This window comes from Kryptolebias marmoratus, linkage group LG2 (assembly GCF_001649575.2).
Source record: "Kryptolebias marmoratus isolate JLee-2015 linkage group LG2, ASM164957v2, whole genome shotgun sequence".
Lineage (NCBI taxonomy): Eukaryota > Metazoa > Chordata > Actinopteri > Cyprinodontiformes > Rivulidae > Kryptolebias > Kryptolebias marmoratus.
Window position 1 is genome coordinate 16,094,129 of NC_051431.1, and position 13,674 is coordinate 16,107,802.

Consider the following 13,674-nt stretch of genomic DNA (forward strand, 5'->3'; position numbering starts at 1 on the left):
AGGCCAAGTAATTAACAATCAATGGAAGGGATCAGCATGAATAATACAATAAGGAGAACTAATCACCAAGTAGTGTACAACTTAACACACCAACCAGCATCAGTGGCAAACATGGGAGACGACAATTGAGAGAAGGATTTTTACAGGTGAAAGAGTAGCAAAAATGTATTTAGAATAGGTTCTTGTAAGCACTGATCCTACCATCTACACCTAGCGTGGTAAGTATATCTATAATTAGTTGGTAACAAATCATGCTGCTCTGGTTGGAACTGCATAATTAGTTGGTAACAAATAGAAACACAAATTGAAGCAGTGAGTTTAGTTTTGGCAGGTTTGGGGTATGTGTGAGAAAAAGCAACAAAAACATTTTAGTTATAATGCAATATTCAAGTTGGTTTTCGTAAAATGTTTTCTTAAAGTCTGTTGCCACACTTTGAGATAGCATGGGTAAGAGAGCAAATACTGTATATATTTGAAATGTTCAATAAACTCTCGGGGACAAGAAACCAGGCTATAAAGGACTAAAAAAGTCTGGTTAGATGAAAAAGCATGGCTTTTATGAGACTGTAAATTCAGTTTTGTAAAATCATAATCCAGTTGTGCATGTTCATACACCATCACTGACAGATGTTCATACATAAATTCTGAAACCAGCCCAAAAAAAGCTGAAATCAGGAAGTTCAAAACTGAAAGCTGTGTGTTTGGTGGCTACATGAAAAGAGAAAAGAGAAGCAATTCTGTCTTTAAATTAGTTTTTTAGGTCTAAAGTTGCTAGTAGCACCAAAGACTGGAACGACTTTTTATATAGGGTCTTTTGATCGTCAGCAATGTTCAGCTATAGTGTCATTAGTCTCATCTACTAAAGTCTGGTGGGAACAAACTTGGTGCACATACTGCTCAGAAGGTTATTCTTTTAAGGTAGTACCTTCAGGATGCTGTTTGATTGTTTCAGTCTGATGCATGACAACAACTCCAGTCATGCAGTCAAATTCATTAAGTACTATCATCGTCTACAAAAGGAACAAGAAACCCTGCAGCAGTTGGCGTGGTCCCCACAAAGCCCTGACGTCTCTGTCAATGAGTTCGTCTGGGATTATATAAGACAGAAGCGACTGAGGCGGGCTAAGTTAAAAACAGAACTTCAGCAAGTCCTCCAAGATGCTTGAAGCATCCAAAATACCTTAAAGGAATGGTGAGGTTCTGAACAAAGTTTATAAACAATTATACTTTTACCTGTTGTGAATACATCCTTTAATAACCATGAAATATCATGTAAATATCTGTGCAATGTGAAAGTAATGGCAATGCAAATGGTTTTTTTTTATGTGCATTTGCATGAATCACAAAAACATTTTTGAAATTTAAGTTTATTTTAGTCTTGGCCCTAGCTGTTAGTTCATAAGTGTGTCAGAACCAATCTATATTTATTTCCTCAAACTGTTAGTAGAGGTAAAAAACTTTGGTTTCCAAAATAAATTAAAACCATCAGATTAGGATCAAAGTGTACTGATTGGCCTGTGGGTGCCGGGACATCTTGTACCTATTCTGTACCTCTGAAGGTTAATAACTCTCACTTTCCCATCGGACTGAAATGCCTTTCATAAAAGGTTTTAATTACAAAGCAACATCTATCACTTTATTTAAAATAATGTTTGAAGCACTCAAAGCTGAGATCTGACTCAAAGAGCTGTGCTCAAGGGCACTTCAGCACTTACAACAGGCCCATCAAGTGAGGCGGATTAAATCAACACATTGTAAAATGGAAGCCTAGCTCCGCGCACATGAGGAGACACACATTAGACATGAGGGTAACAGTATGTCTATGCACTGTGCTCGCTTCGGGGGAAGAGAAGACAAATGCCAGATCATTCAAGCAGACACATGCTGTGGACGCATACACACAAACACTGAGCAGACAGGGAGTGGAAAATACAGTAAGATTATGAGCAAATCTGCTACTGGCACTGCACCGTAATCCACTGAGCAATATTAATACTTTAAATCAGTAAAACAATAAGAAATGTAAAAAAAACCCCATCTAACTTTCCTTGAAGGAATGCATATCGCCTGCCAACTTTCAAGCCAGAGTTTTAGACTAAGATCATATGCTGAGAACTGATGGCATTAAAGCCTCTTTGGCTAAATCTTGAAAATAGCATAAAGCACAACGTTACACAATCTTGGGAATCTCGTGCAATCAGTTCACCCTCAGAGTCTGTCTCAGGGATGACTCTCAGCTACTACCCTGCCAAACTTTAGCTCAATATCTAAAATTACCTGTTTGTTTATCAGATTTTGTATCTGTTTATTAGCACCTGGTTAATTAAAAGTTTTTTCTTCTAAATTTATGTGTGTCAACACGGTCATCAAATGTAAGATCTCAGATTTAGGTTTTTTTTTCTGTTTTTTAAATTTATTTAAGTTTTTCTAGTTAATTTAGACTACAGTATTTTATTCCTATGTTGCATTGCTTCTTTTTCATTGCTTTGTTACCAGGTCACATTTTAAATTTCTAAAGATTTTGCTGTACTTCATCTGTTATCTGTGTTTGTGTGTGTGTGTGTGTGTGTGTGTTACTTGAGGTACGATACAACTGTGCCTGCCAGCGATCTTTATGCCCACTTACAATTCACTCCCCGTGTGCATATGCCTTTGAAGCTCCTCAGCGTAGTCTAATAGCTTTTAATTTTAATTAATTTCCACTCTCTATTAATAACCTATATAATTCCCTAAGTGGCTCCAACTTTTAGGTGCTGCATTAGTCATTAGCCAATTGCAGGGTAATGGGGATGGCTTTGTGCTGAATCAGCCGAAACCACAAGCTGGCAAAGTTCATCGCACGGAGGCTAAATAACTCTCAAAATTTGATGTGATGATGACAAGGAAAGAAAGCAAAAAGAAAAGAAATCGTTGAAGCATCGAGCTGCTGAGTGAGGGAGACTGGGATAAAAACAAATCAAAAACAGTACACGTGATTGTCATTAAATACTTTAATAAGCAAGTGAATTCCGCTGTGTACCTGTAGCATCGTGTTCAGCCTTTCCTGCCGCCACTCTGGAGGACTTGCGGCGGGGAACACACGTCTCAAACAACAGTGTTCTTTTGTTTGGCGCATGTGTAAAAGGGCAGCTGTGGATAATGTCTGTATCTGATTCGGGGAACATCAACAGTGGTTCTATTGTGAGAAACCGGTGCATGTTCCGTGCCTTGAGAAGAATTCATTTCAGAAACAAATTTAGCATGGCATTTAAATGTTGCCGTGTTTCGCTTTGAGGTTGCGTACAAAAGACTGCCATACGTGACGTGAACCCGTACGTTTGTGAACTACCATCATGAGGCTTTACGTTTCGATCGTGCAAGTGCGTGCTGATTATTATGTACAGCTGCAGGTCCAAAGCTCAACTCTTGAAGCATACATCACACTAAATCAAACAAAGCCCTAATATTATTATTATTTTTTTATTTTGTTTTTGCTTTTGTTTTGTTCTGGGAAACCTTATTTGCCTAAATTAGTTTTTGGACATGTGAAATACCTAATAATTGTTGGAAATGCGCTGTGCTCTGAAAGAAAATGAGAGTGTGTGTTTTGTGCCGTGTTAAGAACCGAAAACTTCTGATCACTGCCTCTTAGCTGTCAAAATCTCAACTCTTGTGTAGGCAGGCACATGTGCACACATCAGATCAGAGCACCGCAACAGAGTTTGAAAACTTTTAGACCCAGAAACATCAGAATAAGATCCTGTCATCTTCTAGAGCATGGTGCATTTCTGACAACGAGCACGGATTTCAGATACTTCTGTTTTTATGCGGCGACACTTTGAAGCCACTGAGACTATAAATCCAAAGCGTGGCAGTAATTTACACAAAAAGTTGACAATTTTCTTTTTACTTATGTCTTACTGCAGGCGCAAGTGCTCCCCCTGCTGTTTGCAGGACACAATGCAGGCTGTAGGCGCCTAAACATTGGCTTCAGTTTTCAGACCAAGAGGCTACAGCCGTTTTCTATAAGCACCCTATAATTTGAATTGAAAAAACAAGTTGCAAAACTTTGACAGTGGTGCATAAATCAACTTTTTATGATTACCTACAGGAGATCTGCATTTACACCCACACAAATAAGTTCACTGAGTGATTTCTGAGAATCCATTTGCAGGATTCATCATGTAACCTGTACTCTGTCGAACAGTAAGTGAAGAAGGAAAATATCACATAATGAATGAGTGACATTTACAGTTATTGCCTTATAAAATACATTTATTATCGCCCATTGCCATAAAAGGTGGGTGATGATGTAATTGTTTTTTGCGTGTTTGAAGCTTTTCCGTCTCAAACCACAAACCAGTCTCAGTCATTCTTACAGATATTGAACCAAACTTTGGCATTAACTGATGGAGTCAACTCAGTCCGTCTGTTAGCATAATATCTCATGAACCACTGTACGGATTTCAATGAAACTCTCAGGAGGTAGTCACTGGATGTCCATCTACAACTGATTAAGTTTTGGAGTCAACCTGACTCAAGATGGCCGCCACAACAAATCAGTCTTGGCATACTCATAAGTAGCTCTAAGTCAGTCGATTTTACAGGCAGTTAGCTAAAGTTTGATGTGGTCATCGCTGAGAGTCATCCCCAACATTTTGGTTTAAAACTTTGGCATGCAAGGCGGCGGGCGACATGCATTACTTCAAGGAATGCTTCTTTTTGATAGATAGATAGATAGATAGATAGATAGATAGATAGATAGATAGATAGATTATGCATTCAAATAAACTCCAATTTGTCTCCTCAGCATCTGTCCTCGTTACACACACGCATTGGCACGCGCACAGTGAGCGCGCGCCGGTCAGTCGGCAAAGTTTGTCTCGCGCTGACTAGCTCGTTACATAGAAAGTATTTCTCGGTGACCGAACGGCATTTTTTTCGCGCTTCGCGGTGATAAGACGTCCGGCGCCAGAGGCCCTGCCGTCTGACCGTGAGCGGAGCTATATTATCCTCCACCTGCTCGCCGTCCGTCGCTGCGGAGTTTGCGCTCGCTTCCAGCCTGCAGACGCTCAACTTTCTCAGGAAGGGAGTCCAAGCGCTTAAACTTTGGCACCGGTCCGGACCTAGGTGGGGGGGAACGTCGTGTCCGCACACACACACACACCTCAGTTAATGGGACGCAACAAGTTTGGGAAAGACACAGGGAAGGCTCCGAGCTGCTGAGTGGGAAGTTGTCAGAACTTTTCTCGCGAAATCTCGGGGAATTCTTCCTTCCCTTTTTTTTCGTTCCGCCGGAGGGTGAGGAGGCTGGAGAGTGTGTCGGCACCATGAGAGGACCGGTGGTGTTCCAGATGTGGATGGTTTTATTGCTGACCGCCATGAGCAGAGTCGGGAGGGCTCAGGTCGCCACTGCCAAAGTGCTGAGGGGCAACAGCAGGAGAGACGGTGAGACATCCAGCTTTCCACTCAATTAACTTCTCTTTATGGGCCTGCCTCTTCTGTGTTGGATAGGATGTCAATGCAACAATGGTAACAACATTTTTAAAAGACAGGATATCAACTGAAAGAGCTTTAAAATAACTTTCAAGTAAGCGTCTGGGTTTTAAAAAAATAGGAATAGGCTATAACGTTCTGAAACTCAAAATGTTGGGAATAATAAAATTAGTCGTTGCAAACTATGAAATCAAACAGGACAAAGTTTATCCAGAACTACATCAAATGGTGCAGTTCGAAAGAGTTTTACTCCAGTAGTTTTCCAGTTATTTAAATAGGCAATTCTGAAACGCAGGCACGCAGTCAACGTAAACAAAGCGCTTTTATCTGCGTTCCTTACTCAACAAATCTGAACCAGTACGTCAAAATGATGAGACTTCTCGATCCGAAGCAGCTCTTCCACTGAAGTCGTCATTGTTGACCTATTTTCAGTCGCTTCAGCTGTTTCTGTAGGTAAACAACACCACGTGGAAGCTGGCAGCCATGCTTACATTTTTTTTTATTTAGGAGCACATTAAGTATTAATATTAGAAGAGAATGTGCAAACCTTGTTTCTTAGTTCATGAATTTTTATTTAGACCTGTCTTCAGTTTCCTAACATGTTCTTTGATGAATGTTCTGACTAACTTTGTCAGTGTTTAGAATAATATTAATCGTTTTCATTTTTATTAACTAACTAGTAATAAACCTTTAATCACTCCAAAGACTGAGTGTGTTACTGCAGAGAAGTACATTTCCTTTACATTGTCATTACCTCTCCAACATTTATTTGGTGAAAAAAAAAAGAAAAAGTACCTGTTGACAAATCAAATTGGGGGATTTGAAAACGCGATCCAGGAGTGTTTTAGGTTGTTGAAGAAGTCCTTTTGCAGCTTTTGTTGGAGCAAACGTTCAAAATTACGCCACAACTACGACTCTCACATAGGAAGTAAGCGATTATTTGGCAAATGAAATTCTGAGTACTTTTTCCTGTTTATGATCCATGCAGATAAGCATTTTTGTAGAGGATGGCCCTGTCAGGTAGGAAGCTCAGAAATTTAGTGGTTGGAACCAAGACTGCAGCTGAGTCAGCAGTAAGAGCAACAGACCTGTTCATTTTTATGCTTCCTATTTCTAATTTAAAGCTGTAATATTACCTTAAGAGGATGTTTAAATCTATCTAAAACAAAAGGTAAATAATGTCATTGATAGGTTGTCGTGTACCGTACAGTGTGGACCTTTACGTGGCTGATACGGCTCAGGGATGTTCAATGTGTGGGGATGTGTGTGTGTAAAAGTAAGTGTTCAATTATGCATGAAGTGTGGATTTAAACTGCGGGGAAAGAGGACAGTGAAGTTTTGTTTGGTGACAAACCTATAAAATTTAAAGCACGCCGGGCACTGGGATCCTTTCAGACAGAGCGAGCATCTTATCCCTGGCTGCAGCTGAGGTCTGCAGACGCCCTGATCCACCTGCATGTATAACTTAGTGGAGATGTGCCGCCGTTTACGTTTCCCTCCCGGCCCCTGAGGCTAAAGTCACGGGGCAGCACCTTTGATTGCTCACATTCACTCAGCTACAGGGCTGCTGGTGGCTGGGAAACATGAAAATAAAACTAAAGTATTAGTCTCTAACCTAGATGGCTGCCCTCTGAAGCCCTGATTCTCCAAACGCCTCTGTGCATCTCTGTGTGTGATAATAGACAGCAAAAAAAATATATATAAAAAACATGCAGGGGTAAGTCAAGACTGTCAGCACATTAATGACCCTTATTTTTCTTCTTGGCAGTGTATCAGATACGTCCAAAACTGTTTAAAGTTTTGAACGCCAAAAGGTGGAGGCAGATGTTTTTAGCCCATTTCGGTGTGTTTGTGTGTGCTTATGCGATTGTGTCTGTCTTTTAGCAACATATCTCATGAACCATTGGACGGAGCTTAATGAAACTTTCAGGTAACAATCACTAGATGTACCTCTTAAGTCATTACCTTTTGGAGCCAGCCCAGTTCAAGATGGCTGCCACAGCCAACACACTTTAGAAAACACAAACATGCCTATAACTCAGTTTTACAAATATTGAGCGAAGGTTTGATCTGTTAGTAGCTGAGAGTCATTCACAAAAGGTTACTTACTGGAGCCAAATCTTGCAATGATTCTTATCACATCTATAAAAGGCTATAAAAGGGATATTTTACCCCAACTGTGCTTGTTTGGCTGATAGCATCGCACACTTTTTTGTTTGCCAAATAAATGTGTGCAAACCGCAAGTGATCTGTCAGAAGCAGCCCCAGCTGTGCTGTAGCTGCTCCGTGAGAAAGCAGCCGACAGACGGCATGGAAACGTAGTTAACGCTGACAAAGAAACGGCTGGTTGAGAAGTAAAAGTTGATCCTCTCAAAAGACAAGCAGCTGCACCAACTCTCTTTGGTGGAGGCTCAAAATAGCAGCTGAATAAAAAGTGTCTGTTCTCTCACAGAGAGTGAGGGGAAAAAAAAGATAAGTTATTAAGCTGAAAGATCAGAAGAAAGCTTTTTTAAGCCCTAATGTGCTTTTCCTTTAACAATAGTGCAGGAATGTTTTTATTATTTTTTGGTTCCAGCAGTTTTCAGCAGCTCTGAAGGGAGACTAGTTTTGGTATTTGATGTTATTCTTATATTTTCAGGATAGTATTTAAGAAATGAAAAGATTAAGAACAGAGCTGTGGTTTGACTCATTTAACCCCCTTTATTCTGCAAGATATTTTAGGCATATGTAAATTAAACGTAGTGAAAACAGTCACATGTCGAAGAAGTTTAACAGTGCAGGTTTTAGTGATTTTTAAATTGTCTTCAAAAGATTATTGTACCAAAACGTGGATTTTGAAATTGTGGTAACTTTCATCATAACCTTCTGTAAAACGTTAGTCATCTTGTTTTTTGTTTTATTCGTTTCTTAGTTGCTGTTTGGTTAAGTCAACAGAAATATTTGGTTTCGAATAAGGGAAAGTTCATGGTTGGTATCTCAGCAAGTAGGCTGTGAGAATAACCTTTATTCTGTAATTGCTTTCACCCGGACAGAGGAGGTTAATTTGGTCTGAAACAGAAAAGCAGATCATGTTTCGACCGAGAACGTTTGACTCATTTGGTCACTTTTGTAGCTTCCAGAATTTACATTTCTGTCAGCTGCAGCAAATCCTATCTTGTTACAGCCTTAAGTTAAATTTTACAATGATGTGGTCATCAGTCACAGTCTTAATTATTTTTATTTAATCAATAAAAAACAGCAGTAGTATGAATCAATAGGCTTGATCGTGTAACATAACATACACGTGATTTGAATTTGCTTTTGTACTTTTTTCTGTTTTCTGTTATTCCACTGGCAAGGTCAAGATCTGGGAAATCCTTGTAATAACAGGACTAAGAATGATGTCATAAATTCACAAAGGAAAAATGAAGCACAATGAGACAGGTCTCTATTTTAATTCCTGTCCACCTTTGTTGTCTTTAAAGTACATATTTGCTTGATGATGAGATATGAATGACAACTCAATTGTTCCCGACATAAAATCGTTGGAAAAATCCAAATGATCTTGATTACATAAAAAATAATAACTGATGTAACAACTGTGACGAGCCTAAGAGCCATGAAAACAATAACACGCTTATTTAGTCAGACAGTATTTGGCTTTTTTTAATAAGATTATTATAGGTTGCCAGTTGGTGGCAAAGGGCTAGATTCTAAAAACCACCATAAGACAGGCGTCAAACTCTTTATAGGATCAGATAATATTGAATTAGACTGCTATGATCTTTGATCACAGGCTGTAATCACTGTTATTGAGGTAGACTTGTTCCGAGTAAAAAAGCTTCTTAATCTACTGCCGACTTGCAATAATTCACTGCTTAGAAGTTCTCCTTACTTATAAATGTGTTTGAGTGTGTGTGTGTTTCCCCCTGACATGCAGCTTATGTGAAACATGAGAGCTTAGTTCCGTCATTTGACTGACTGGTGCTGATTAGAGTAACTTCAGCGTGCATGAATGAACCTCCTGCTGATAGGGACTCCACAGCTTTCACTTGTCCTCTAACCCCTGTGAGTGTGAATATGTTTTAGTGGGAGTGTTTGTGTGTAAATGTTCTGACAGAATGTCTTAGCTTGCTTTAAAGGAACCTAAAGACGTTTAAATGGTAACATTAGGTCAAGAGGTTTGACACCCATTCAAGGAAGTTCTATACTTTGCATTAATGGGACAGCTCGTATCTTTTAAAGTGGGGTTTTGTGAAGAGCTTATGAACAATTAATATCTTACCTGTTGTATGTATCTCTATGAACAACTTCTTTTTTATTTATAAACCTTTATATTGAAACCAATTTCACATTGCTTGATTATTTTGCCAAAAATGCTGTTATTTTTTCAAGTGTCCTATGCTGCACCAGAAGTGTTACAGCTAGCTGATGACATTTAGACTTACTAATCGACCATATTTGGATGTAAATAACCGTGTAATGCAAAACTGATGGTGAGATAAAGGCCTCTAAAACAGTGTTTGCATGGACATCTATAAAATGGTTGAAATCAGTGATTTTAAAACAGCACTCTGGTCTCAGTCTTGCTTGGAGTAGCCATTAGCTTGTTAATCTGGTCAGAGGTAAACACTATTTTTCTAACCTGAGGGTTTTCAAAAAGCTATCTACAACAGGTAAGGTAATAAATGTTCATTACCTCTCCTGCAGAACCTTAAAAAGAGTTTAAGAGAAAGTTCTGACATCAACCCAAGATGAAAAGATCAACTATTGGTTTTAAAACAAACAAAAAAAATCACAGTGTAAAATGTTTTATTATTTTTAATGGGTAATTTTCATGGTGCTGCAGGGTGTAGCCAAACGCTAACCAGAGTGTGAAAACTTCTAAAAGTGACTGCATACTGCGGTACCGCTCAGACACTGTGCAGCTCTCTGACTACAAGGGGAGTGTGGGAAATACTTGGAGATTTAAGCACGTTGTATTTTCAGTTTCACTGGCTTTAATATTAACTGAAGTTGTGCAGCAGTGTTGCATGCACACACTTCATATTTGTCAAAGTTCACATTCACGCATGTAAACCAACATGCAGCCTGCAGTTGAACTTGAACCACGTCACATGCACTGAGCAGCCCTGCTCACGATCCGTGTCATGGTTAACCACGGATACAGAAACAGTGGCTTAAACATTTAGTGTCCAAAAGCCATTGTTTAGTTACAGAGCAACTCTGCCTAACAGAGATTATAACCGACAGAACTGCAGTGTGTTTTATTAAAACTACTGGCGTAGCCTTCCTATTCCCTCTCTGCTGATAATTCCCTTCTTATCGTTCGCTTTCCTCTCAGTCATGTCTTATCTGTCTGTGTGTCTCTCTCTGCATATCACTCCATCTCTCCTTCCTCCTCTTTCAGTCTCCCCTCTTTCTCATTTCTGTTTTTTATCTTCCCATCTAGCCCTGTCTGTTTCAGCTGCTTTTCATCAAAAGCAGTTTCACCGAATCTATACAAACTGGCATTGACTAGACAAAATAAAGTTTAGCACATTAGGTCAAGTGTAGTTTGCATATTCATATGCATTCAAATTGGGAATCACTTCTGTCAGTTGCTTGAAAAAGTCTATTTGCATTGGCTATTTAAACAGTATCACAGACCTGCTGTTCAAAAGGTTTGTTGCTTTTCATAAATCTTGTGGCGATTAACTTGAATTATCTTATAAACTATTCTAAAGCCTAATTATTTAATCCATTGGCTCCCAAAGTTGGGGTCAGGACCCTGCTGTGTGTTATGAAACACTAAGTGGGGGGTCTAGAGAAGAGCTACAGAAATCCAATTAACTTTAAAAATGATTGCCAATACCATATCAAGCCTTAAATGTTGTAAAGAGATTAAATCAGGAAAAATAGATGGACACAAATAATGTAATGGTTGACAGGGCTTTTTGTTAAATGGCTCATTAGCAATGTTTGGATACTTCAACCAGCAGAAGGTGGGGTTGTGAGTCTCTGTAATTTTTATTTTGTGGGTGAAAAGCTGAAGAGTTTGTCACCACTTTAGTCCATTCTTTTGGGATGTGATAGAAAAACGGGGGATGAGAAATTTAAACAGTGAAAAAAATGTAAAAAAAAAAGAAAAAATTGAGGATGTTCATAAAACTGTTCACCCCATCTTGTCATATCCCTTCGGAACCTGATCACACCCCCTGTGCTGGACTGATTTATGGCAGCAAACAGATTCTAACGTTTTTCTTTCTTTCTTTCTGTAACTGTGTTAAACAGCAGAGCTTGCAGCAGGGAGAAATGTCACGGAGGTTGTTGGACTTTATGAGTCACACTCGGTACACCCAGCATGCTAAACTGCCCACCCACCTCGGCTGCCACACACACAGGCACACTGCAGGACCTCCCTTTTAAGGGAATCCCCCCAATAAATAGTTGTCATCACGCACACGTGCACACACATACGCACTTTGCATGAGTTAAAGTTACCCCACCTGTAAATGTTCATCTGGCACTATTTTCATTTCGTGCACAGAGGAAACAGGGTAGTGACCCATTGGACAGCGTGACGAGGGGAGAAGTGGGAGTTTTGTGTGCAACAAAAAAAGTGAAAAAAAAAAAGGTGAAATGAAGCCTTATAAAGCGAGTGGAGCGAGGGGTATGTTCATGCGTGAGATGGTCCTGAGATTTGTAGGAGGAAGAGGGAGCACAGGAAGAGTGAGCGTAGAAGGGAGCTGAAGGGCACAGAGGATGAAGAGAGGGAAAAGGTGTTTGGAGAGAGATATGCCAAGTTAAAAGACCCGTCCCTCCACTTTTCTGCCTCGTCAGCTTCCAAAGAGATAGAGCGAGACCAACGGCAAGCCAAATGGATAGAGCATAAAAGAGGAGATGGGCGAAAGCAGGAATGATTGAGGAGTGGGGAAAGGAGATAAGAAATTTCTGGAAAGAAAGAGCAAAACCAAGTATGGTATCAAACGTAAAGGAGATTATCTGATCTCAACATCTGATCAGAACTGAAGCCAAGGGGAGGAAAAAAAAACAAAAAACAGAATCATGACTCACTTGGTTCACTCAGGGAAGTCAAAATGTAATTCAGCTTCATAATCTCAAGAACCCCAATATATATATATTTCTAATATGAATAAAATTCCCTAGCTTCTTCCAAACAAATTCTCAACCAAGGTTTGTACTTTTACTGTGACTTGCTTGTTATTATCAAATTTAGGCATCTTATTTTGAGGAAACACAGTACATAAATACAAAAAAAATAGATCCAGTATTATGATTAGATTGTAGCATAGGTAGGAAAATGCAAATTTGCCACGTGTAGCTATTTTTTTTTTTTTTTTTTTTTTTTTTTACTTATAGCGTCCCTAATGAGTTGTCCACTATAATAAATTACACAATGTGGGCAAAATACCAACACATTAACTGTTTGCATGGGTCATTAGAAATGCAAAACATGCTGTGAAAGAAAGGCAAAACTTAATTCAAGGTCATAAGAAAACTACTCAGGGCACAATGCTGAAGTACCTTAGAAGGGAGAAAAAAAATACTACAATGACTCTTCTAATGAAGTTTTTACAGCTTAACTTTAAACATATTTAAACTATATGTTAAAGACAACATATAATATTTATCACTGTGTTGCATTGTCTCGTGCTTTAACATCATTGTTAATGTGTGGAAACCAAGGACACAAATTTGGGTCATTTTTAAGGCAAAATGTCTTCTTACACTTTCTTCAACTTTTTTTTTTTTAAAGTAATAGTTAAGGTTTTTTTTCCTTTAAAGGTTATAAACAACTAATAGCTCACTTGTTGAAGATACCTCTTTGAAAATAGTTTAATTTCTGACCAAATCATTTTGCTCATGGCGAGTCAGAGCAGGGCGAAGACTAAAGCAGATGGCAAACACGTTTTTATAAACCTTTTCACCAAAGTCAACTTTACATAATGTAATTATCTTGCAGAAGTATGATATTCATGCTGGAAGTTTTTCCTCTGTCTTATTTCACGTTTCATAAGATACCAAATATAATCAGTAGTGTGACTCAGGCAATGCCTCCAAATCCGAGGCCATGGTCTTGAGCCGGAAAAGGGTAGAGTGCCTTCTCCGGGTCGGGGAAGATGTCCTGCCCCAAGTGGAGGAGTTTAAGTATCTCGGGGTCTTGTTCACGAATGAGGGAAAAATGGAGCGGGAGATCGACAGGCGGATTGGTGCAGC

The 13,674-nt window shown here is 39.2% G+C and overlaps 1 protein-coding gene across 2 annotated transcripts in view; it reads left to right on the forward strand.

The window, feature by feature from the left end:
- Nucleotides 1-4,837: 4,837 nt before the first annotated feature.
- pdgfd (platelet derived growth factor d) overlaps nt 4,838-13,674 on the forward strand; it is a 57,976-nt gene continuing 49,139 nt past the window's right edge. The window contains exon 1 of one of the 2 annotated variants that reach the window (XM_017431003.3): nt 4,838-5,427. In XM_017431003.3, the coding sequence (XP_017286492.1) occupies nt 5,310-5,427 (118 nt within the window). In that variant the 5' untranslated portion in view covers nt 4,838-5,309. The remainder of the gene's footprint in view (nt 5,428-13,674) is intronic. The other variant, XM_017431002.3, reaches the window with a different exon arrangement.